This window comes from Coffea eugenioides, chromosome 7 (assembly GCF_003713205.1).
Source record: "Coffea eugenioides isolate CCC68of chromosome 7, Ceug_1.0, whole genome shotgun sequence".
Taxonomy (NCBI): Eukaryota; Viridiplantae; Streptophyta; class Magnoliopsida; order Gentianales; family Rubiaceae; genus Coffea; species Coffea eugenioides.
In genome coordinates, this window is record NC_040041.1 from 12,551,707 (window position 1) to 12,576,459 (window position 24,753).

The window sequence follows — 24,753 nt, forward strand, 5'->3', positions numbered from 1 at the left end:
TTGTAATAATTGTATACTATAAAATAAAAACATAGATAAATAAATAAGTATTTTCTTATAAGCCTATTTAGCGAAAAATGGAAACGTGTCTAAAAACTTTAGCCATTGGGAGTACAATAAGCTAAAAATTTAAGACATATACAATGGTCCTAAAATAGACAATTTTAGGTTTAAACACACAAGTAATAACTAGTGGTACGATCGTTATAAGAATTTCTCAAAGGTTTTAATTTTTATTGCTCCTAAATTAGAAATACGTGTTTTCACGTGCGCGCTTAATTGAGGGACTTTGGACCATTATTTTGGGACAATTAAGAATGAATAATATTTATATGAATGTAAGGGCCCTAGAGGTTTAGTGCACTAGTGCAACAAACGTAAGAGAAATCGGATACAAAACGCGCGCGTAGGGTACTAGTTAAAATTGATTTGACGTATCAAAGGATTTGACGTCAAGCGTCTTTTGTACGCAAAGGCTACAGAGCCGAAATTCATTTCCTTTTCTCTGCTACAATGGCCGGCTAGACTGCAGCAAAGGAACAACCAAAGTCACCATTTCTTTTCTTCTAAAACTCAACCAAATTCCTACCAAAACTTCCATAGATTCTCACCAAACTTCACATTCGTTTAGCTTTTCACTTGGACAACAACTTAGGCTGGAAAAGGGAGGAGTTTCACGGCTGTCTTCAGGCTTCATAGGGACCGAAATTTTCTGATTTGAACAGCCATCAAAGTAGGTAGCCATCTAACTTCTTAAACTTGTTTATGGAGTTTGATTTACGCATTTGAGTTGGAATCTTTACTTTAGTAGCTTGTATTGTTGGAAAAAGTGGGCTCTATGAATTCCCACTCTTGGGTTGTTGCTGATTCTGTGCTTGATGAAGTTTATGATGACGGATTAGTGTTTAAGTTAGTGTTTCGTTGAAGAAAAACTGCAGGAAACTCACGTAGAGAGCAAGGGCCAAACTTGACCATTTTGCCCCTGCTCTGTTCGGTCATTTTATTGCAGAAATTGAGGATTTAATGGCTTGATTGTGTAGTTTACATGTTGTAGAAGTTGTGTACAAAATTTCGTTGAAAAATATTGAGTTTTGGTTGCTCAAACGAATTTATTTCAAAAAACTAGTAAACTGGAAAACGGTTTCGCCGTAATCCAGACTAGTGGTTGTATTTCGTCCATAACTCCGTACTCCGACGTCGAAATCAGGTGCCGTTAGCGGCATTTGAAACTAGACGTTTCCATGTTTTTATCGGTGTATAATGCACGTCCTGGTTTTATGTGTGTGAGCCACACCATTCATCTGAAGTCGGCTGTCCTGTTTCTCCGTTCTGCCGAAATGATTTGATAATGCTGCAACTTGAGCCTTGATTTTGAACCAGTTGCATGCTGAAACTTGAAACGATTGCTTCTGTGAAGTTGTAGCCCTATGAATTTATTTTCTAACACTATCAACCATTCCCAATTCCGAGTTAAAATTGAGAGAGTTATGATCAAAATACGGCGACTGCTCGTTTTGAAAATCTTAGATTTGGACAGACTGCCTTAAGGATTTTTCCAAACTTTGGTTGATTGAATGACCCCTCTCCCGAGGGTATTGTTCCGTGAAATTTGATAGAGAGATAACCTTCATATGGAAGTATTATACTGAAAAATTTGGTGTCAATCCAAGTCCGTTTCGGCACTTAACTAAAGGTCCAAAGTTGGAACCAAATCTGGAAATTTTGTAACAGTCTTGAATTTTTCCCAACTTTGAGCTACCATATCTTGGTGCTCGAAACTCCGATTCTTGATCCGTTTGTTCTGACCTAAACCTTACTTGCACCTCTAATTGATCTATAAATTTCAAGGGCTGGTTTGCAACGAGTGAATTCTGCCGAATTTTCAAAGTTAGCGAAAAACCAACCCCGGCTCAATCCTGGGTGATTTGGAACAGCAACTTTAGGCTCATTTTTGAGCACTTTCCACTTCGATTCATGGAAAAGTGTCTTCTAGGAACTTGCAGTACTTTCTAAGAGGTTTTCAACGGTATAAAGTTTTCCAATTCTCGACTTATGCCGAGTGAGTTACGATTTTTCAAAGATTCATAACAAAACTGAAAATTTTCCAACTTTCAAGGAAATAGAGTTTTTCAAGAACTCTTTATTCTTTTGATATTATCTAAACGTTTTATCCCCGATTTCCTAGATAAAGACTTAAATATTGTTGAATGTTATTAAACCTCTCTCGAACCTCGATTTACGAGTAATTGAGGTTCATTTTCACGGAATTTCCTAGAGTAATACTAGTGAACGAATTATTCCTCGATATTTGGGATATGGGTGATAATTCACTATTATTTGCTCAGGCACGCACGAGGACCTCCAAGAGGACCCTACTGTGGAAGTTTGAACTCTTCCTCCAATTTACTTGCTTGCATAACTTGGTGAGTGTCAAGTGTATGCCTACTTGAACCCTAAAGTCTTGATTCATGCTTGATTCACCTGATTTCATGCTTAGCTTAACTGATTTTGACAAAATGGAGTCGAGTGTGTACTTGATCGCACTCGTTCTCATTTGAAACGAATGACTCATGCTTAACATGATTTGCTTGGTTTACATGACTTGAAATGTCTGCTTAAACCTATCAAATGCTTGAATACATGAAATGGTATGCTATGATTGCATACGTCGATGGAGTGAATCTCCTCGACATTTACATGACAAATGGGGGACGCCCAAACTCATAGGCCGACCTTGGAACTCGAGCCGGCATGGGCTTGGTCGGGAACCTCGGTGAGCCATGAGACTCAAATGATAAGCTTGATCTATTGAGAGATCTCGCTTGGCATACTCGTATAGTATCGCCTTATAAATGTAGTGCGGGCCCGAAGTGGTGTATGGTGGACGGATGGGAAGTAAGTGGTGAACTACGGATATGAAAATATCAATCCGGTTGACGGAGAGTCATCACAGAAAGATATATAAACGGTGTCGGCAAATGTGGAACTTAGCTCCTGAGAGCTTCTATATCCTTGAATTGTTTCTGGTTACAGTTTATTGGTGTTATTAATTACTTGCAAGATAATACCTGAATTGTTATTGGGCTTGTTATCTGAACTATGTGGTTGCATGTGTGTTCTTGGCCTCACGAGCGTTTTGCTCACCCTGTAGATTTGTTTTCCTTAACAGGTTGAGTTCGGAGGTAAAATGGAGCAGCCCTCCTGATGTGCTTTTGTTTTAGGGTTGCTATTACTTTTGTTTATGCCTTTGGCTTTGGATTGTACTTTTGGTATGGAAACGTAACCTTTGGACGAAATGTATTATGTATATCGACGGGTGGTTTGAAGAATGGATAACTGTTATTAAGTTTGAACATTTCCGCAATTATTGCATCTAAGTTATCGATTTGTATTTTTTTTGTGGTCCGGATATAAGTTGAATGGAATTGCTTGAGTCCTGGCGAGAGCTAGGCAGGCGTTCCGCGGATACCCTTTGGTTCGCCTTAGGGAGAAGTGGGGGCGTCACAAAATATACTATATGTTCTTCATATTCTAAAGGAATGTTTAATTCAGAATTTAATTTCAACATCAGTGACCAAATGATACATCTCATTATCAATTAATAATTCATCGTGCAAAACTACAAACGCATACCTTATGCCAATTTTGTAACCAACTATGCAATAGAGAAAAAGCATATGCATAATTAGTGGCATGAAAATATGAAATGAAAACAAAAAGATGGAGTTTAATATATTCTCCATGCTTTTTTTTTTCATTAGAAATTCTAGTACATATTTAACAAAATTTTGATCTAATTCACATCTCATTTCATTCTAAAACATCAATACAGTGTTTAGAACTTAAGGAACTATAATGATTCAAATGTTTATAGTTTGGGATTGCAATTATTAAAGCTAGTAAAAGTAAGTACAAACATCAACTACTTATAGGAATGTTTTAAAAAAGTGTAAATTTCACATATGCCCCCTTGTGATTAAACTCTTTTTAAGATGCACCTCTTATAGTTAAAAAATGTCCATTTACACTCCTTGTGCTCTAGATTTAAGTGAAAAACAAACAAAAATGCACTCAATTAATGGAGAATTGAACATACATGCTCCAATATTGTGATTGGTTACTTGATTTTAGTGCGAGGATTTAGTGATGTTTTTCTTCCAGAAATGCCCCCCAAATGAACGTTTTTTGTCTACAAAAATGTTAAAAATAAATTTAGTTGCCAAATCTATTTTTAGGCTCTTTATAAATGGTAAACATTCATTTGGAGGCATTTTCAAAAGAAAAACATACCTAAGACCTCACATTAATCTGTTACACTATAGGAGCACGTATAGTGAAATCTCCATTAATGGAGTATGTTTCTATTTCACTTCCACTTGAATCCAAAGCACAAGGGGTGTAAGTGGATATGTTTGAACTATAAGGAATGTATTTTAAAAAATGTTTAACTACTGGGGGTGTATAAGAAATTTACCTTTGAAAAACTTCATTTGTTTTTTCTTGTCTTTCCTACCTATTAAAATAAGACATTTCAATAGGAAAGTTTTAAAATATTAACTTTCATCTTTTTATACACTGACAATTTTATTAAACAATTAAAATGCTTCTAAAAAATATCTGCTTCATTTTAAACTTAAATGATAGCACATTCAAATGAAAAAAGGAAAAAGAAAAGAAAACATGATCAACTTAGTTTAAATATAGTATATATTCTTCATATTCTTAAAGAATGTTTAATTGAGAATTTAATTATCAACATAAGTGAACAATGATACATCTCATCATCAATTAATAATTCATCGTGCAAAACAACAAATGCATACCTTATGCAAATTTTGAAACCAACTATGCAATAGAGAAAAAGCATATGCATAATTAGTGGCATGAAAATATGAAATGAAAACAAAAAAAATGAAGTTTAATAAATTTTCCATGTATTTTTCATTAGAAATTCTAGTACATATCTAACAAAATTTTGATCCAATTCACATCTCATTTCATTCTAAAACATCAATACCAGTATTTAGAACTTAAGGAACTATAATGATTCAAAGTTCAAATATTGGAGACCCAAAGTGTAAATTCAAAGCTGTTGACTGACGCCAATTTAATTTTGACAATCAACCATTGTTGAATTTATTTTGACACTGTAATCTAAATTATGAGGGGGTTATGTATAGTTTTTGAAAACTTAAGGAGGTTATGTTACAAGGTGCTAAATCACAGGGGGTTAAAGTGTATTTTACCCAAAAAAATAAAGGGCATATGTGATGAGTTAGATATCTGAGCTTAACTTGTGGAGATGATTCTCTATTAGTGCATACAAGACATTTTGACTTGACCTAGGGCAAAATTATAGAAAATGGAGAAAATATGAGAAATGGAGGTGATAATTTGACGCAATTGGAATTTGGAGCAGCAAATTGATATTGGAGTAGTGGCAGGTTGTCGTTTGAGTTTACCCTCTTTCTTTACAAAACCTAGACAGGATAAAAGGAAGTCAAGTATTCCAATATCATTCACTCTTTGATAACTTTAAAAACGAAAAAACAAAAACAAAACAAAAAAGATTCAGAACTATTTGAAAATAAGTAAATAACATTATCCTAGAAAAGAGTCAAGAAAATGAAAAGGCAAGCTTTGTAGTGCTCATCATCTTGATTGTTTACAAAGAACTGAAAAATTCACCTGTTGCCTTATATATGTAATATTAACATTCTTAATTTGAAATTTTGGATAAAGGAGGTGATACCATGTAATTTCCTTCCACAAGAACTTGCCAAGAAGAAAAGTTCAAAATTAAAAATTCTGAGTTAAATTTGAAGAAAAAAAATATTATAAGGGTATTCAACACATATTATGGTAAAAGGTACTCCACATCCTAAAATTAGCTTAGTTGGTAAGGACAATAATCAGGTAACTCAAAAGTCACACAATTTAGTTAGTCTTCCATTGTTCAGGTCCTTCTCTTTTCTAAGGCTTCAAGTCCCTCCAATGCCGCAAAGAAAAAATGATAATGAACTGATGAAATAATGGCCAAGGCTAGTAAATGCATGTTCTCAACGAGGGCTCCTAGGCAGATAAAAGTTTCTACAGAAATTTTTAACATGGGAAAAATTTAACAAATGAAACTTTAAAATGTTTACAATTAGGAGGACATGTAGGGATTCCACCAGAAGCTGTAGTTTACCTTGAGATGTTACAAAAGGAATAGGTAGGTAAAAGTCACTCTCGGTTACTCTATATTTTTTCTCTGCAATCACAGTTTTAGGGAAAGAATTGCTGGAGGCTGTTGGCATTTGACACCTCCGCTGATGCTGTCGAGTTGCAGGTCGGCATGTATGATTTAGGGTTAATTTCACTTTGTACTCTTCAATTACACTTAAATTTTCATTTTAATTTTTAAAATTTTAAACGAGACACTTTAATTCTTAAAATATGAAATCTAGCTCACTATCTCAAAGTAGCCTCAAGGTCATGGACAATGGTATCGTGTGATATACTGCTCTCCTTCATCTTTGGAAGATTGTTCTTCGTGACTTTGCAAACATGCTAGCAGATACGAAAAAAAGAAGATTCCTTACTTTTTTATGTACCAAAAGAAAGAAGAACAAATTTTATTTACAAAACACCCAAGTTTAAAGAGCACTTCAAATATGAAACAAAATACAATAAATTGGTATTATCAGTCAGTTAAAAGTACCATGCGTCTTTTTATTTTTTGGATACAAGTAAATTAAGTCTTTAGCGCACCTTTTCAGTAAAAATATATTAGTATTGATTAAGAAACTTTAACATAAAATATAATAGGAGATGGAGTACGAGGGTAGGTAAGGAATTTTATGTTGAAAATTTATTTTTTTAAAATTGCAACAAAAATTAAATTTTAATGAATTTTGTTAATGGTATTCTTTTAAGAACTGACAGCATTAAATTACAATTAATGAACATTATATACATCAAAGCCAATTATAATAACAGTTATAAAGGTGAAACATGTGAAACACCCCTTTGAGTTATGGTGAATTAAACAATATATATATATATATATTTCTATAAAATATCCAATTTCAAAGAGTACTTCAAATGTGAATAAAAATATGTCCAAGTTCAATGTGACTATTATATAATAAATAATCGTAATGGCTTACAATCTTTAATCATAAAGCATATCATCAATGAGAAATACAAATAAGTCTCATAAGATCAAAACATTTTCCTTCAAAATTTAGCTATTTAAATTTGAACAATGGAATTTCAACATATTTAATACTATTATAATTACAATAGCACTATAGATCATTTTACAATCCACCATTAGCAATAATAATAATACTTAGAAAAGCTCACTAAAACTAAGAAAAAATTCATAGAATGACTTAAAGTGGAACCATAAATTATTCAAAAAATTAAAACCTTAACTCAAAAGACATAAAAGAGAGCATTTAGGTCATCCAAATTTAACAAAAAGATAAAAACATTAATGCTACAACAAAATAAATGTGTTCTTGGGACAAAGAATGCTTTATTGTACATTTTTGTTGGTTATGGCAAACCAAGTTCAGAAAAAATATAAAATAATATAAATATTAAATATCACATTTTTTTTGTCTTAATTACATTTAGGGATAATTTCAAAAACCTCCCTTGAGGTTTTTGACAATTTCACCTAGTTGTCTTCGGCTTTCAAAAATTACACATATATCCCTTGACTTTATCATTTTGGTAACTAAAACCATTCAATGGTCAAAATTTTGAATGAATAACCGAAAACGCCCTCATGAAATTGTGACGTTCATTTTACCTTCTTAAAAAATTTTTAAAAAAATGGAGCGTGCATAAGATCTCAATCCTGCTTTCAACCATCATCTCTACTATGTTAAATCTTTCATATTCCCACATCTCAAATTAGTACCATTATCACCATGATCGTCACCACCATCTGTCCCTAAATTTTAAAACCTCAATCTAACTTAAAAAAGAAAAAAATTAACATTATTAAACTCAAAAAATTTCCCCAACTGCATTTGTATAACATCTTATCCCTCAAATGTTGGAATATTAATACTAGCCCCATCCTTTTTAAACCTTCAACTTACATCTTCTTCTATTCATCTCTAGATCTTTCAAACAAAGCTAAAATTAATTTATAATATGTTAAAATTATGTTTAGGATATAATTGGTTATCTCATGGGTGAATCTTGTCTTTGTTTCCATTAAATGTCTAATTGTGTGATGCATTCATATACACAAGATTAGGAGCGGGTTGTTTAACTGCATGAAAAATATTAATATGCTAAGGTTATTATGGTCATTATATAGGGTTAAGGAAGGTAACTGTAGTATTGAAAATCTCAAGGGTACTAGATAAAATTGTTAGAAACCTGGAGGGAGGTTTCTGAAATTATCCCTTATATTTATTTCTTCAAAACAATTAATTTTCTAAAAATTTTAAGGCAAAATTTTTTTTTTAAAGCATCATGTTCACGTGCAAAACACGTAATCTATTACTAGTACATAAGAGAACTCGTCAAAGACAATTAAAATATCAATACTAAATATTAGGTAGTATTTGATGTGGCAAACAATCAAAAGCAATCCATGCGTATGATTTATTGATAGCTCCAGGAATCTGAAGAATTCCAGGACAAGCTGGAGACAAAACAAATGGATGTTTCCAACAAAATCTATTCAAAACATCACACTGAAGGATTATTTGGAAAACAACTTCAAAGCAATCCAATGTGAGTGAAATACAGAATGTCACGATAAGCAGCAGAATGGAGAGATGCTGGTACTAATTCAGGTATCAAAACTCGAGAGTTTCTTTTTACGTTTGTCGAACATGCCATGTCCGTAAGTGCGACTGATCATCTCAACCAGAAGAGGGAATTGCAGCAATGAGTAAAGGGCTATTGGAATAACACAGAAAACAATGATTGGGTAGGAAATCCAAGCTACTTGTTCGATCAGCGTCAGATATATAGCAGTACCAAATGATGCCATCATGAAGACTATCGAGACGAACAAAAATGTGATTCCAAATATTAACTTTGTAGGTAAGGACTTGAGAAATTCTTTTTCTGCATAACGTGCAGTAAGAATCCCCAAGAACATCAGAATCGATGTTGTAGAAGTGAACATTGACACTGCATTTGATGCCATAAGAAACAAGAATGCTTTTTGTTGAGTACCTATCATGACAGGGAGCCCTGTTTTACCATCATTACCACCTGGAACTGTGAAAGCCGTTGTAAACATGGCTGCAGCGATGAGAGTTCCCACAATCATACTTGATCCTGCAATATTTTTCATCCATTTCTCTCCCTCCTTAGCCAATGCCTTATGCTCGTCAGAGAAGAGGGCAGAAGGTGTTTTATCACTAGAATTCAATTCTTTCTTCATCCTTGGTGGTAGAATACTCTCAACTTCCTAAAAAATAACTAATGTCAGGTACAAAGCCTCACTAGGACAACACCATTAGAAAAAGAATTATTGCAGTTTTTGAGTCTCTATTTCATAAGACGGAAATTAAAAAACAAAAACGAAATGACAACAAACTTGATACACTAAGCTAAAATAGGTTACTGACAATGAATTGAATTGCGACCTGAAACCATTGTAGTTCCATTTGCATTTGAAGAGCTGCTCCAGAAACCCTGTCAAGTTGAGATGGTGGAGACAGCCTGGCTGCTAAATGTAAGAAATTGTTTCCGAAAGAGTCTTGCCTGCGGGCTAGAATGCTCGTTCGCTCTCCCAAGGCATATATAAGGCTATAAATTGTCTCTTGGCAAAGCAAAATTGCATGTGAAAATACTGTTCTGCCTGTTTTGTCTCTGCTATAGATGAGTGCAGGAAGCCATATTAAAATTTCCTCAACAAACTCAACGATTCCATGCTGAATGGCGTCGTATAAAATTTTATCAATCTGCATCCTTTCAAGTTCTATGTTGCTCATTGTCCGGAGTTCCTTAACAATGCAGAATAGGATTTCAAGGGCATCTCTATGAATCCTTTTCTTTTCATGTATTTGCTTCATTCCTGGGACAGAGATCAAAAGAAGACATTAGGAAAAAGTAACATCGTTTCGCTGAGTAAAAAATGTTAGTTAATGAAACGGACCGAGGCATCCTACTATGCTCCAATTAAGTCCATGCAAAATCTTCAGCACTGCAAGGGAAAAAAATTATATGCGTAGGATGAACAAAATGGGACATAAACCAATTACTGATATAGATGCTTCAAACGTGAGATCAAAAGGAATAGCATAGAACTGTAGCAGTGTATTATTTGCACTGTTGAATAAGGACATCTAAAACAGTGGTATATTAGAGTAAAGAGCCTCTTAGTTACTAAACAGACATCAGACTAGTACTATAAGTCAGTAGGCATCTCAGCCGAGTCCGATACGACTCGGCCGAGTCATAACTGGAACGGAGGGGACCGGTACGATACTGATTCCCGAATCGTGAATAATTCCATATTCGTGACAACTCGGAGTCAATTCGGATATTTTTCAGATTGTGCCTTTTATAGTATTTTTTTATTTTTAGTAATTTTTTGAGATTTTTTGAAAATTTTTATATGCTATAACGTGTGCATCACTTGATATTCGACTGATATGCCGTGACAGATGTGTAACAAGTGAACCATGGGGTTTAAAAAACTTGCATGCCTGCGTAGTGAATGCAAGCTAAGCAGAGCAGAAAAAGTGGGGTTTAAACATATTATCACTTGATACTTAAACGGAAAAAAAGAAACAGAATTTGACGGTCAGACATGTGAATTAGATGATATGAATAATATCTATTGGATTGAACAAAGGATGAGAATCTCAAAACAAGATCGTAAGGACAGTAAACAAACTAGATATGGTGATATAAGCTGCCAAAAATGGAAGAGACATCCAGAGGCATCCACTTTTTTGTTGAAGCTGAGGTAACTAAGATAAATGAGAAGGCACCTCATGTTCCGATATATGGATTATCCTACATATCTGAATTTAGGTATCTGTAGATGGGAGATGATTTTAAGCAGTTGTCGCTACAATCACTTGAGGGAGCCAGAGATGTTGAAAATTCTAGGTAGATTCTGTTCCTAAGAGTTCTTGTGTTAGCCACAGTTAGGCAGAGTCCAAAGAAGCCAGGAATAGGAGATACTCGGGCAGATGTTTGGGAGGAAGACGAAATGGCTAGGATAAAAGAAAGGTATGTAAATCATTTCTTCTAATCAATAGGAAAAGAAAAGGAGAAAAAAAAAAGAAGAAAAAGAAATTAACTCCATCTTTAAAGTACCTTGGGAAGTTCCTTTAATGTGTATCCATTTAGATAGGTATCAGTTTGTCAGCTAATAAACCTTTTCAGGTATGAGAAGAAGAGGGCCAAAATTCTCGAGTTGGAGGAGAAGAAGGAGAAGAAGGCAAAACGTCGATTAGAAAGAACAGAGGTTCTAATTTCAGTCCAACATCTATTTTGCCAGAAAACAAGTAACACTGATGAAATGGATCTAAGCTATGAGCTAACATGTTTCAGGCTGAATTGGACAAAAGAAGAGCGAGAGCAATGCACCACTACCGTAGTGAACTTGAGAGAATTGAAAGCATTGCCAGAGGAGCAAGGTCACGGGCTACAGAAAATCAAAGATATGTTTTGCCAAACTTGGTAAGACCTGAAGATGAACATTACCATCCCTATACATGTTTTGCCTTGTTGTTTACATCTCTTGTTGCACTATCTACATATTCAGTATTTTTTTTCGGCTGCATTGGGATCCCTATGTAGGTGATCTTCTCAGAAGCTATCTTTACACTTAGGAGTCCAACTTGCGTCAGGAGGAGCAAAGGTTGGTGACCTAACCAATCCATTCTTGTCTAACAGAACATAGGCTTGAGTTTCAATCCCCTAAGAAAACCTGATGTTGGGGTCCTTTGCATACTAACAAGATTTGACTATCTTGCCTTTAAGATTAGCAGTAGTGAATGATTTGGAAAGCTGTATGCAAGTCAGGAGGTCAATTGACCCCCTCTTTCATGGTGGAGTAGTCGTGAATTATTCTTGGAGCTAGATAGGTTAAGATTCTTCAGCATATGCCAATGCAGCAATGCCAGCTAGATTACGTTCTTAAGAACTCTGTGATAGACACTGTTAGCAAGCTATATTCAACCCCTTGATATTACCTGATGACAAATGCCCCACTACCTGGTGACCAATGGTTCAAGCGCCATTTCATTTTAGTTACTTCAAATGGAAGCAGCTGAGTTTATTATTTTACCATTTATAGTTAATGCACACATGAATTGAAAAGTTCCTCATTACTCATCGTTGAAAGGAAACAATGTTCTATCTTTACTACAAAAAGTTCCAAAATGTGGGGCTGAATCCTCTTAATTTTTGAACTTTCCTCTGGTTTCTCCCAATCCTAGATAGTCCACCACATATCAGATTATTTACCTATTAAAATACAATGCATTACACTTTGTCATCAAGCTACTGCTAAAAAATTGAGAGAAAAAGTTAGGAGAGATCCCACCACAAAAAATTAGAAGTCTTTAATGTGCAACAGAAGGAATTTTGGAAAAGAAACTTGGTATTTTACATACCAGAGCTAGTAAGGCCTTGATTCCCTGTCTTAGTCATCTCATCATCACTAGGATCATGAATGTCAATGTTGTGGCCTTCAGTCATGCTTGCTCTTTGAGTTTTTGTTACCTCATCTTCATGAGAATCTGTTGGACTCCCCGATGGAGAATGTACCATTACACCTGGGGCATAAATAGATGGTATGAGTAGCATTCCCTAACACTAGTACACATTTACTGATCACGGCTATTTAATATTCTTGTTGGTGGAAGATTTTATCTTGCCCGACAACTTGGACTGAAAAAAACAATCCACATTGCATACTGACATGATAACTGAAACATCATAAAAATCCACAAAATGTAGAATGGCCATTGCTCTTAGACTGTTTGGCTTATTATTGAATTGGAGAGTAGAATATTTTGCTTCATTACATACAAGTCAGTTATCAAAGTAAAGTAGAACTGGAAAAAGGACACTCACATGAATAGATCCAATTTTTCCAGAAAGAAAGTTTGGTTCCACTAGGAAATGCAGATGGCTTGAGAGCCAGTAACCTGAGAGTGTAGTCACCATTATGATCAGGGGTGACGCCAAGTTTTGGATACTGTCGAAGCAGCATTGAAGCAACATCTGTAACGATTAAAAAGCAGGAGTTAGAGGCACATATAATGAAGAAGTGTGTGTTGCAGATTGGTATGTTGCCTGTTATATCTATAATCTAACCATATACTTCTGCTGTAATTAGCGAATTAAGCAATGTAGCTCCATTGTCACCCCTATCTGGACTTAGATGCTCCTTTGGTGTTACGCTGTATAGATAATTAACCATATGCTTTTGATCAAACAAAGCAGCCACAATGACAGGAAGCTGCCCATTGTCAAGGTCATTTTTCATAACAAGCAGCCTATTATTTTTTTCCACAATAGTCCTTGCCAGCTTTGTTACACCACTGATTGCAGCAAGAGTAAGAGCTGTGGATCCATATTCATTAACAACTTCCAAGTCTTCTGGTGCCATTCTCTGCAATAACTCCTTTGCAATCTTCATGCGTCCATGCTGAATAGCAATGTGAAGTGCAGTTTCTTTATGTGATGAAACTATTGCCCTAACAGCGAGTGGATCTTGATCAAGTAGATGTTTTGTGTGACGAAAATAACCTATCGCGATTGCTTTGTACAATTGCTCATAATGAAGGTGCTCTTTCGGTCCTGTAAACATTAGAATTTGTTTCATTTAATATCTCGAACATGGTCACATATAATAATGAGCTCATACAAGGCACACGTGAAATTTTGATGAGGAGCATAAAAAATTGAGGAAGTAAAGAACAAAATCAGAAAATCTTTGAAATAATTTTTGGTATGAAGGTGACATTTTACTAATCTATTAGTGGAATATGTACTCTTTAGGAGCAAGTTTATAACTATCATAGGCTGGAGAATAATTTTCCCTCTGGTTCAGAGTAGGCACTGCAACAATATTGTTATTGGATATTGAGCAATGATTAAATGACATAGTCCATGCTATGGAGGATATGCTGCAGGGCCTCTTTTGGCAATTTAGCTAGGACTCCCAACCCCCAAGTCTCCATAATTATTTGGTGCAACAGAGCTTGAATAGATGAATTGGGGCTCTATTTGAAGTAATGTACACAAAAATCCCTGGTCAGGAATTGGTTGCTCAAAGAGCAAAAGAAAAAAAAAGGAATGGACCAAGAGCAAAAACAGACAAAAATCTGAAATTGCTAAATAATATTTTCTGCTCCTAACACCCCATTACTCTAAGTTACTTATCAAATGACCACATAAAGTACTTAAATTTTTCCAAGAGAGAAAACCTCATCAGTTAACTTCTAAATTATATGTCAAAAATAGACATTTTATCAGCAACATGACAGAGAATTACCTTCATTATCAACTTCAAGATTGTCGGGCTTTAGTTTTTCATCCAACTGCTTCCATGCAACTTGGGCAAAATTGTGAGCTTTTAATTTAACATATGTGCGTGGTCCGCATGAAAGTTGGATGGCATGTAAGGCCAATGCATTCTTCATCTGCCATTCCTCGTGTTCCTGTTTCTTATCTTCTCCGTAATCTTGACTCTCATCTTTTATAGGATCCTGCTCCTTACCAGAAACAACACCCCAAAGGCCATGCCCGACCAAATAATGTTTCAAGCATCCTTTCCATGCCTCATAGTTCTCCTCAGTGAGATCCTCGGGAACAATTCCAATTGCACCTCTACTAATCCCATCAGCTCCTGCCAATATCCAAAACATAAAAAAGAGGATGCACAATTCAACTTAAACATTATTACTGAAAGTTACAAAAGAACATGGAGAATAAATAAGTTCATCCACATTAGTCAAAAGGCAGCAAGAACGTTTATCCCTGTAGCTTCAAGTCCGTCAAATTACAGAACAATGTAGGTTATTTAGAGGCTTTATTAGAAGGGCTAAAAAATGATCTTTCAAGGGAAACAAGTTTCCATGCACAATGTTGTGTCATTTTACAATAGATGTATGATTAGGTTTTTTCATCCAATTGATGAGTCAAAGATTGAGAAAAATATTAGCTAAGTTGAATGTAGATGTCCAATATATTAATCAGTGTTGCACCATTCAAAATGCCTAATTCTTTGTCAGAGAAAGAAAACACTCCAAAAAAAGGTCTACTATAAATTTACCAATCTTGGTGATAGGGTATAATTTGTTAGTATTTTTATTATTAATTTTCCCTTCTATCCCTGACAAATATTGTGTTAATTGCTGATATTTACTCATATTTGGTATTTGGAATCAATTTCAGGAATGAAGCAGAAAACTACCAAAAAGAAGGGACTTTGTGAAAAATATGGAGACTTCTAAGGGCTTCAATCCTTGGGCCCTTGAATTGGTGGGGGACCACAAGCTAGTGAAAGGCATTTGGTCATTTGGGCTTCAAAGAAAGCAACGAGACTTGGAACAAGAAGTACTTGGGAGGCTTTGTCCACATGTGTGGGGACCACCTAGATAGCTTTTAGTCATCTTTCTTTTGTTCCTTTAAAAGGGGACAACGTACAGAAGCAAAAGATATCTAGGGCTTTAGTTTTAGTTTTTTTAGTTTAGTTCTAGTTTTCTTTCTTTGGACTGGCCTCTGACACACGCCAGGTATTCGACAATATTCCCCAACGGGGAGATTTTCTCATGAGGCGTGGTTAAGCTTTTCTAGTCAAGGGGACAACTGACGATTTGGTTCGACAAGTACTGTGAGATCGAATCTGTTTTAATTATTTTCTTCATTTATTGGTATTTATATGTTCCTTGATTTTAATTGCTATGGCCTTGTGTATGATTGATTAGTGCGCAATAATTAATTATTCATATAGGCTATTTTTGCTAAATAGGGGTAATTGAATCCGTAATTGTTCGTTATCTCTACCTCAGTAGCAACTGGCGTAATTGGGTTTATGTCAGGGGAGCATATGATCTAATTTAAACAAACCCTCGTAGCGTGTTTGTTGGTTAGGATTTGGCCTTTCTAATTATTAATGCAATCTAGAAATTAAATCCTACGGTCGTACCTAGGGTTATTTTTGGGTTAGAGAAATAGCTAACGGTCGTACCTTAGCTATCGAGAAATTAAGGAAGGGTTGGTTGTTTATCGCGTGCATGACAACTATAACTAATCTATTGCTAAATGTTGGAATTATTTCTACATCAATGATCAGTGCATGAACCATTTCTGATGTGTACCCTTGGCTAGAGTTTCCCCAATCATTTCTTTTAATTAATTATTTTCTGCAGTTAATTTATTTAGTTAGCATTTAATCCAAAACCCCCCATACTTTGGACTCTAGAAGAAACAAATTATCCCCAGTCCCTGTGGATTCGACCCTACTCACCGCTATATACAAAATCTGTATTTTTCTCGAGTAGGTATTTATTATTGTACAGGTTCGGCACCTGTCAATTTTTGGCGCCGTTGCCGGGGGCTGGTGCCAGATTAATTTGTTTCATTTTGAGTTCATCTTGTTTTTATTTTTTTATTTATTTTTCTCTTATTTTTTTATTATAGTTTATGGCTTCTAACACTCCGTATTTTGGTGATAGACTGGATTTTGTTTCCGGGGAAGGCGATGAGACTAGTTTTTTTGCTAAGTTTGCATATTCAGAGGCACTAAACTCTATTAGAGAAAGAATGGCTGCTGCAACCTGTAAAATTTGTTATGCCAGGGATCATTCAACCGGTATGTGCCCCGAATATCAAGATAATCTGAGTGTCCCCCTCAATAATTATGGAGATTTTTCACCCTGGTCTCAAACGTGGTATAACCCTAATCCAAACGGGTATGATCAAGAATGATGGGATAACTCCGATTATAATTATACAACGGAGCCAATGAATTTTCAGCAGTATGAGTCTCAAGAATCGTCATCTATGTCAGGTATATCTCTTGAAGAAATAGTTGAATCAATAGCTATTAATACATATCAATTCCAACAGGAGACACAAAGGAGAAATGAGATGATGAAGGAGGCAATGAGTAATCTGGAAGATCAAATGTGTCTATTGACATCCAGAATAAATCGACTGGCTTCTCAATTTGAAGAATTGCCCTCGAAAACTATTGTTGAAAATGAGAGTGCAATTTGCCTGACCAGTGATGAGGAGCTGCAAGATTTTCAAGAAGAGAGATGTACAGATGCAGTTGAAAAAGAAGCCGAAAAGGAAGAAATGGAACCCCAACTGCAACCCATTCAAGTGAAAGAATCCAGTGAAGAATCAGCAAATGTGGTGACACCACCTCCATTCCCTAACCCGCATTTTCTTAACTCTTATTCTATGATTTCTGTTAATGAGATTGATTTTGTTATACCGGAAGTTCTTGAGTCTCATGGCAGGAATGAATTAAGAGTAGCTATGGTCAAATATCTTGAACCGTTGAATGCTCTTGATGGAGGAGTGGATGAAGAATTGCGATCAATGCTTGATTATTTGGCGCCATCAACTAGTCCATGGAAGACCGTAGCTCGTGTGTTCAAAGATTACTCCATCTATGAGGGTTACCAGGATCATATTGAAGATGAAGCATTAAAGCGAGCTACAAGATTTTATCCTCCGTGAACAAGCATAACATGTCTAGCCAAAGACATTAAAGAAAGGCGCTCGTTTGGGAGGCAACCCGAATATTGATTTTATTGGTTTTAGTTGTTTATTTCTTTCGTTTTGTCGTTTCTCCATTGGGTAGTATCAAGGCTAATATCTCCTCCACTGTGACCAGGAAGTGAAATCTTGGCGTGCCCGCGCGGTGTTTGTGTTTTCTGAGACCAGAGGACGAAGACCAATCTTGGCGTGCCCGCGCGGTATTGGACGACCCAAACCATGTTTTTAAAAAAAAAAAAAAAATTATAATTATAATTGTTTATTATTATTACATTCAAAAAAAAAAATTTCAGATTTCAGATCTACGTTCGGATAGTTTTTGAAAAAAAAAAAAAATTTCATTTTTTTTTCTTTTTCTTTCTTTCCTTCTTTTTTTTTTTTTTTTTCTTTCTTCTCCTTTCTTTCTTCTTTCTTCCCCGCTGCTTTCTCTTTTCCCCTTTTCTTTTCTTCTTCACCCATTCACCCAACATACCCACCTGTCCGCCGCCATCTCTCTCTCTCTCTCCGCGCGCTTCCGCCACCAGATCTCTACCCCTCCCACGCAGTTCCAGCGACCAGGCCACCATCGCACGACGCCTGCTTCAGCCGCCGCTTCTTTCACCGCAACCATCGACCCCACCCCACCACCAGCTCGCGGCCAACTTCGGCCGCAACCTCCTCAGTTGCGCGACTGCTGCTAGCGCGCGCAACCCCAGCGCGCAGCAGCCTGCCGATCTGCCCCACCTTGCGCGCGCGGCTTCTCTCTGCCCAGCTCCACCTCGACCTCACTTCATTGCACGCCGCCCTAAGCCCAACGCTGCAGCCTCCCCTGCGCAACCCCCTCCAGCCCACCGCACTTCGCCAGCCGCGCCACCAACTCTCCACCAGCCCGCGCCGTCTCAGCTTTCCTCTGTCCCTCGCGCGACCCCCCTCGCACTTCGCCAGTCCACGCGAGTCAGCCCAGCACCAGGAGCTCCAGTCCACCAGCAGCTTCCCCTTTGTGCGCGCAGCTCCTCGCAGCTCAGGCGCGCAGCCAGGCAGCGGCCCAGCACGTGGAGCTCAGCGGGCTTGTCCAAGCACGTGCGACGTACGCGCGGTGCCTTTTTCCTCCTCCAAGACTTTGGTGATTTCTTTTTCAACTTCCTGTCACTTAGCTGAGGCCAGATTCTTAATATTTGTTTAGCAGAGGACAGGTTTTTACTTTCTTAGCTGAGGCCAGATTGTCAATTTTTACGCTGATTGTTCCCATAAATTAAGTTGGTTGCTAAGTTGATTGTTTGGGGTTTCTCAGTGAATTGAGTTTGCCGTTTGATTTAATTCTTCTCTGTGCGTACACCAGTGGTACTGGTTGTGGTAGTTTGCCTAACATTCATTCATTCTCTTTGGTTGGCTGCTTGATTGGAAGCTCAGAGCTTGTGACTAAGTTGTTATTGCCTATATTCTGACCTGCTCTTACTGGACTTGCTGAATTCTTGGGGACATTTGTTGGGATTTTGGGTGGCTATGTGTCCATTTGCTGAAATTCGTTGCTTTGTTTAATCAGTCGCATTGCTCCTAGTTTGCTTGAGTGAAATTGGTTGGACGTCCTTTGCCTGTGGAGTTTAACTGTTACATTGTTTGGGGTGATTTTCTGGTATTCATCGAATTGTTGGGCATTATTTGGGATTTTGGCTGCTGGAGACCCCTATTGCACCCTTAGTTGAGTAATTTTCTGGGTTGGTTTGTTGAATTAGTATTGCCATTAGTTGACTCTAAGTACCTTGTTTGGGGAGTATTCGGTTTTGTGATTTCAATTGCTAAGCTCATTGGAGCACTTGCCGAGATTTTGAGTTGCATGATTTCTGCATTGACTAATATTCGGACCACCATTGCTTATTGTTTGTAATAGCTGCTTTGTTGAGACTTTCGCCTAGTCCTTGGGTGCCTGAAGTTTCCATTTTCTTGATTGGGGTGGCCGTTTATGTTGCTTCATTATCTGTGGGATGCACCAGTGGTACTGGTTGGGGTATTATAACTACATTTGTTGCCACTTGGTTCTAGTTGGTGGGCTACTTGATCGAAAACTGCCAAAAATTTTGATTTAGTTGTAGTCCAAAATTTGAACTACTATTGCTGGTTTCGACGGTTTCTTGGCTCATTTGCTAATTTCGGTTGGTTGAGTTGTGTAATTTCTTATCCAATTGGAGCCATTTGGACAGATTTTGGGTGGGCAAGTTTTGTCGCTCTCTGTTGATCTTTGGGAGGCATTTCTGACCGTATTCTACGTATTCAAATTGGTTGAATTCACTGCTTTGTCGAGGTTATTTTTGGTATCACTTGAGTTCTACTTTGCTGATTTCTGTCTTGCGTCCCTTGAAGTGCCTTTGGTTGGGTATTTTCTTCATTTGTTTGTTGAATTGGAAGGCTACTGTGCCACTTTCATTGCTTATTGCTGTTGGTGGCGTCTAATTGACTGGCTGGGAGTATTTTACCTATTGATTTCAATTGCTAAATCTTTAGAGCATTTGTTGCGATTTTGGACTACATTGTTCCTGCATTTGACCCAATTGGGGCCACCAGTGAGTATTGATTGAAATTGCTGTATTGTTGGGATATTTGTATAGTCTCTAGGTGCCTGGGTTGTGCATTTTGTTGCTTGGGTTGTCTACGAGGGAGGCACCAGTGGCTATTAAATTGTTATTGTTTTGAATTTGCTAAGTGGCCTCTCCCACCGATGGCCTCTGATGCTCAGTGGATGAGCGAGTAATGCATATCGCCAACCAGGTGGCTCCAATCCCTAAGAACCTGGCCGCGTATTTCCACCTGAACCGCCCCTCTCAGGGAAGTACCGTTGCCCCTCTCCTTCCTTCTACTTTTACATTATCACATTGAGGGCAATGTGTCATTTAGGTGTGGGGGGGTCAGTTGGGGTGCTAGTATTTTTGTTTTTAGTTTCTAGGGGCTTTTCCTTTATTTTTAGTTAGTTTTTGCCTATTTTCATTTATTTTATTTTCTTTTTCTTTCTAGTGGTCAGTCCTTAAATGAATACCAAGTTTTGATGCTGGATTGTTGCCTCTAATTATGCTATTGCCAAGTTTTATTAATAAAAGGGTATTAAATTAATGTGGTTGAGTTCATGAACATCTCTCTGGTGAATATCGGTAATTGCTTGACTTTTCCAATTTTTGGTTAACTTTTCTAGGCATAGGGAATGATAGTTGGCATTTTTTATGTGAATTGGTCCAGTTATTAATTTTAGTTCTCCATATTTGGAAATTTGAGGCTGGCTGCTGTTATTTTTGTGTTATTTTTAGTTATTGTGCTGTATGGTTGTAAATAAGAGCTGACTGTACTCTGCTAGTAGTTACTACTGAGTAACCGGGGATCTTCACCTAAAGTGTCGATTTTCGCGTCAAAAGGTAGTAGTTGCTATGAGTGCGTGGTCCTGTAGCGATTGGAGCTGAGTAACCGGGCTCCTCCATCTATCAAATGTTGGAGTTCGCGTCAAAAGGCTCTAAGGGCTATAGACTAAGTCTTTTGTTACTCAAAAAAAACAAAAAAAAAACAAAAAAAAAGGGGAAAAAATAATAAAATAAAGATTGTGTTAGTATGTGAATAAGTCAGCTTGCCGGTTTGTGATCTTAATGTCGAGATTTTGGTTAATAGTTGGACCATTTGCTGATAAATGTGAGCAACCATTCCTTTTTCTTAGATTAGTCTGCTTTAAATTGGAGGAGTTGGTGGTTGAGAAGCTAACCGGAGTGATTTTTCTTGGATCTTAACTATGATACTTGATATATGTTTTTCTGGGTATCTTGGCAATATGATAGTTAGAGCAATAGCCATTGTCAAAATTTTGGTGTTCAATTGCTGTTCTTATGCTTGAGGGCAAGCATGATTCAGGTGTGGGGGGAATTGATAGGGTATAATTTGTTAGTATTTTTATTATTAATTTTCCCTTCTATCCCTGACAAATATTGTGTTAATTGCTGATATTTACTCATATTTGGTATTTGGAATCAATTTCAGGAATGAAGCAGAAAACTACCAAAAAGAAGGGACTTTGTGAAAAATATGGAGACTTCTAAGGGCTTCAATCCTTGGGCCCTTGAATTGGTGGGGGACCACAAGCTAGTGAAAGGCATTTGGTCATTTGGGCTTCAAAGAAAGTAACGAGACTTGGAACAAGAAGTACTTGGGAGGCTTTGTCCACATGTGTGGGGACCACCTAGATAGCTTTTAGTCATCTTTCTTTTGTTCCTTTAAAAGGGGACAACGTACAGAAGCAAAAGATATCTAGGGCTTTAGTTTTAGTTTTTTTAGTTTAGTTCTAGTTTTCTTTCTTTGGACTGGCCTCTGACACACGCCAGGTATTCGACAATATTTCCCAACGGGGAGATTTTCTCATGAGGCGTGGTTAAGCTTTTCTAGTCAAGGGGACAACTGACGATTTGGTTCGACAAGTACTGTGAGATCGAATCTGTTTTAATTATTTTCTTCATTTATTGGTATTTATATATTCCTTGATTTTAATTGCTATGGCCTTGTGTATGATTGATTAGTGCGCAATAATTAATTATTCATATAGGCTATTTTTGCTAAATAGGGGTAATTGAATCCGTAATTGTTCGTTATCTCTACCTCAGTAGCAACTGGCGTAATTGGGTTTATGTCAGGGGAGCATATGATCTAATTTAAACAAACCCTCGTAGCGTGTTTGTTGGTTAGGATTTGGCCTTTCTAATTATTAATGCAATCTAGAAATTAAATCCTACGGTCGTACCTAGGGTTATTTTTGGGTTAGAGAAATAGCTAACGGTCGTACCTTAGCTATCGAGAAATTAAGGAAGGGTTGGTTGTTTATCGCGTGCATGACAACTATAACTAATCTATTGCTAAATGTTGGAATTATTTCTGCATCAATGATCAGTGCATGAACCATTTCTGATGTGTACCCTTGGCTAGAGTTTCCCCAATCATTTCTTTTAATTAATTATTTTCTGCAGTTAATTTATTTAGTTAGCATTTAATCCAAAATCCCCCATACTTTGGACTCTAGAAGAAACAAATTATCCCCAGTCCCTGTGGATTCGACCCTACTCACCGCTATATACAAAATCTGTATTTTTCTCGAGTAGGTATTTATTATTGTACAGGTTCGGCACCTGTCACTTGGAAAGAAGGGTATGATTCTGTGTTGGAAGTTAGAACAAAAATCACAAAACACAAAAAAACAGCTTAGAAAATAAAAAAGTAGTTAATTGAGAAGCTTACCTAGCTACCATAACTTGGGATTCAGAAAGCAAGCAGGAAATTAAAGCTAAAACCCCACAACCAATAATCAATTTCCTTCTAAATCCTTCATGACATAAAGGCATTTCTCCTCAACTTGTTTAACTGATTAATGTACTTAAAATCCCATCAAATTTCTTCCTTATTTTGGAGATTTGGGACATTGAGAATTCAAGAAACACAGCAGGTCTGGAGAATACTGAAGTTTCTATTGCCATTTTTGCTCTCCCAATTGATTCAGAAAGAGCTGTGAGATTAACTGATAGTCCTTTCCACTGCTCATTGGACACAACATCAAACTAATAGTGAAGGCGCCTTTGTAGCAATATTGATGGCTCAAAATGTAACCATTTACGAGGACCCAGTCTGTGGTCTCACCCGCCAGCCTGTGGAGGGAGCAAGGCTTCAAAGCGTAACGGATTGGGAGTCAAAAATTGCCAGTGCCAGACCGTATCCATTTGGCTGGTTCAACCGGTTGAAAAGGGAAACCGGCCATAAAACTTTCTCCAATTTTATATTAGAGTACAATGAAAAATAAATAACCCGTCAAAAACCATCCAAATTGGTCAAAACTGATAAAGCTTACATGGTTGAGCCAGTTAGTTACTAGAAAATTTTTTTTCATAGTATTATTCAGATTTTCTAATTCTAAAATGAATAAAAAGCTGTATATTTGACTCAATCACTTAAACTGGTTGAACCGCAAACTAAAAGCTCATTTGATTCATCCACTGATTCGGGTCTAAAAATATTGTTTAGTATTATTGTACAAGGCACTATATATACACTAAACCAATGCTTGTAAATATTACAACGTAACAGACCATGATAACATTGTTCATCTGCATGGCTTATCACATTTTCAAGATTTCTTCCATCTTCAATCTCCACCACACAAAATCCAATTCGGGAAATTTGAATGATAAAGTGTTACCTATAATGGTCTATGACATATTGTTGAGAAAGTCAAGCTATAATGGATTTAGATAATGTAATTTGAAGATGTCACTTATACTATATGACTTTGCTGATGTTACAATGGCCACGTGTGAAACCATAGATCAAGCTTATGAATAGGATTCATTGCTTGAATATTAGAAGTGGTTATTTGAAAAAATATATATATATAGAGTCATTTATTGACTATTACAACTGCTGCTATATAATGCTCAAAATTATGAGCAAAAGGATCATCATTGAGAGCCTTATAAGATTTTGCATTTTGGCTATTTCCTACAATTCCAATGAAATTGGGAAAAAAAAAGGAAGAAATGAATAACAGCATGGCTTTTGTACTAACAATAAGTCAATTAAATAGTGTAAATGAGCACATATGTACAATTAAATATGGGAACCAGGGAAAAAAAATACAATTTTCAGACTAACCTGAAGTTTTCGTCATCCTTTAGCCGTAATCTTTTGCAACAGAGAAAGTGAAACTAATATAGTCATTCTATTAAGACTAGTACTTGCATTTATAGATGCATAAAACATTCTTTGGCCAAAAATGAAATTAACAATATTCTTACTCTCTGTTTAAGTGATTCTCATTCTTATCGCTTTTGCCCTTTTTTCTTTCTTTTTGTCTATCTTGTTTCTGACTAAAGATATGATGTAACTTGGAGTAAAGTGGTTAGAGATGCAGCCATAATATTATTCCCATGTGGTTCACATGTCAAGGTTCCACTATGTAAATTTTTTTTAAAAAAAAAAGAAGAAGAAGAGGTATTCACTGTATAATTTGTTTGATAAAGCTAACAATCTTAGGGAGGGGGT

The 24,753-nt window shown here is 36.5% G+C and overlaps 2 protein-coding genes and 1 long non-coding RNA gene across 3 annotated transcripts; all 3 read right to left on the reverse strand.

Annotated features, from left to right (window-relative positions):
- Positions 1-8,803: 8,803 nt before the first annotated feature.
- LOC113776932 lies at positions 8,804-10,040 on the reverse strand. The gene is made up of 2 exons (XM_027321984.1): positions 9,594-10,040; positions 8,804-9,433 (listed from the first exon to the last, which is right to left on the reverse strand). The coding sequence occupies exons 1-2, from the start codon at positions 10,038-10,040 to the stop codon at positions 8,804-8,806; spliced, it is 1,077 nt and encodes a 358-aa protein (XP_027177785.1).
- Positions 10,041-12,669: 2,629 nt separating this feature from the next.
- Positions 12,670-13,347, reverse strand: LOC113777540. The gene is made up of 3 exons (XR_003469197.1): positions 13,306-13,347; positions 13,063-13,212; positions 12,670-12,761 (listed from the first exon to the last, which is right to left on the reverse strand). It is a non-coding gene; the product is annotated as an uncharacterized LOC113777540 (long non-coding RNA).
- Positions 13,348-13,358: 11 nt separating this feature from the next.
- On the reverse strand, positions 13,359-24,379 carry LOC113776933. Its single transcript, XM_027321985.1, has 4 exons — positions 24,364-24,379; positions 14,489-14,842; positions 13,445-13,791; positions 13,359-13,391 (listed from the first exon to the last, which is right to left on the reverse strand). The coding sequence occupies exons 1-4, from the start codon at positions 24,377-24,379 to the stop codon at positions 13,359-13,361; spliced, it is 750 nt and encodes a 249-aa protein (XP_027177786.1).
- Positions 24,380-24,753: the final 374 nt, after the last annotated feature.

Coding starts and splice junctions, on each gene's coding strand:
- LOC113776932 (XM_027321984.1), bottom strand. CDS start 10,040: ATGAAGCAAATACATGAAAAGAAAAGGATTCATAGAGATGCCCTTGAA. Junction 9,434..9,593: donor AGGTCGCAATTCAATTCATT/GTCAGTAACCTA, acceptor GTTATTTTTTAG/GAAGTTGAGAGTATTCTACC.
- LOC113776933 (XM_027321985.1), bottom strand. Junction 13,792..14,488: donor TCTTGAAGTTGATAATGAAG/GTAATTCTCTGT, acceptor TAATGTTTACAG/GACCGAAAGAGCACCTTCAT. Junction 13,392..13,444: donor TTGACAATGGGCAGCTTCCT/GTCATTGTGGCT, acceptor TTATCTATACAG/CGTAACACCAAAGGAGCATC.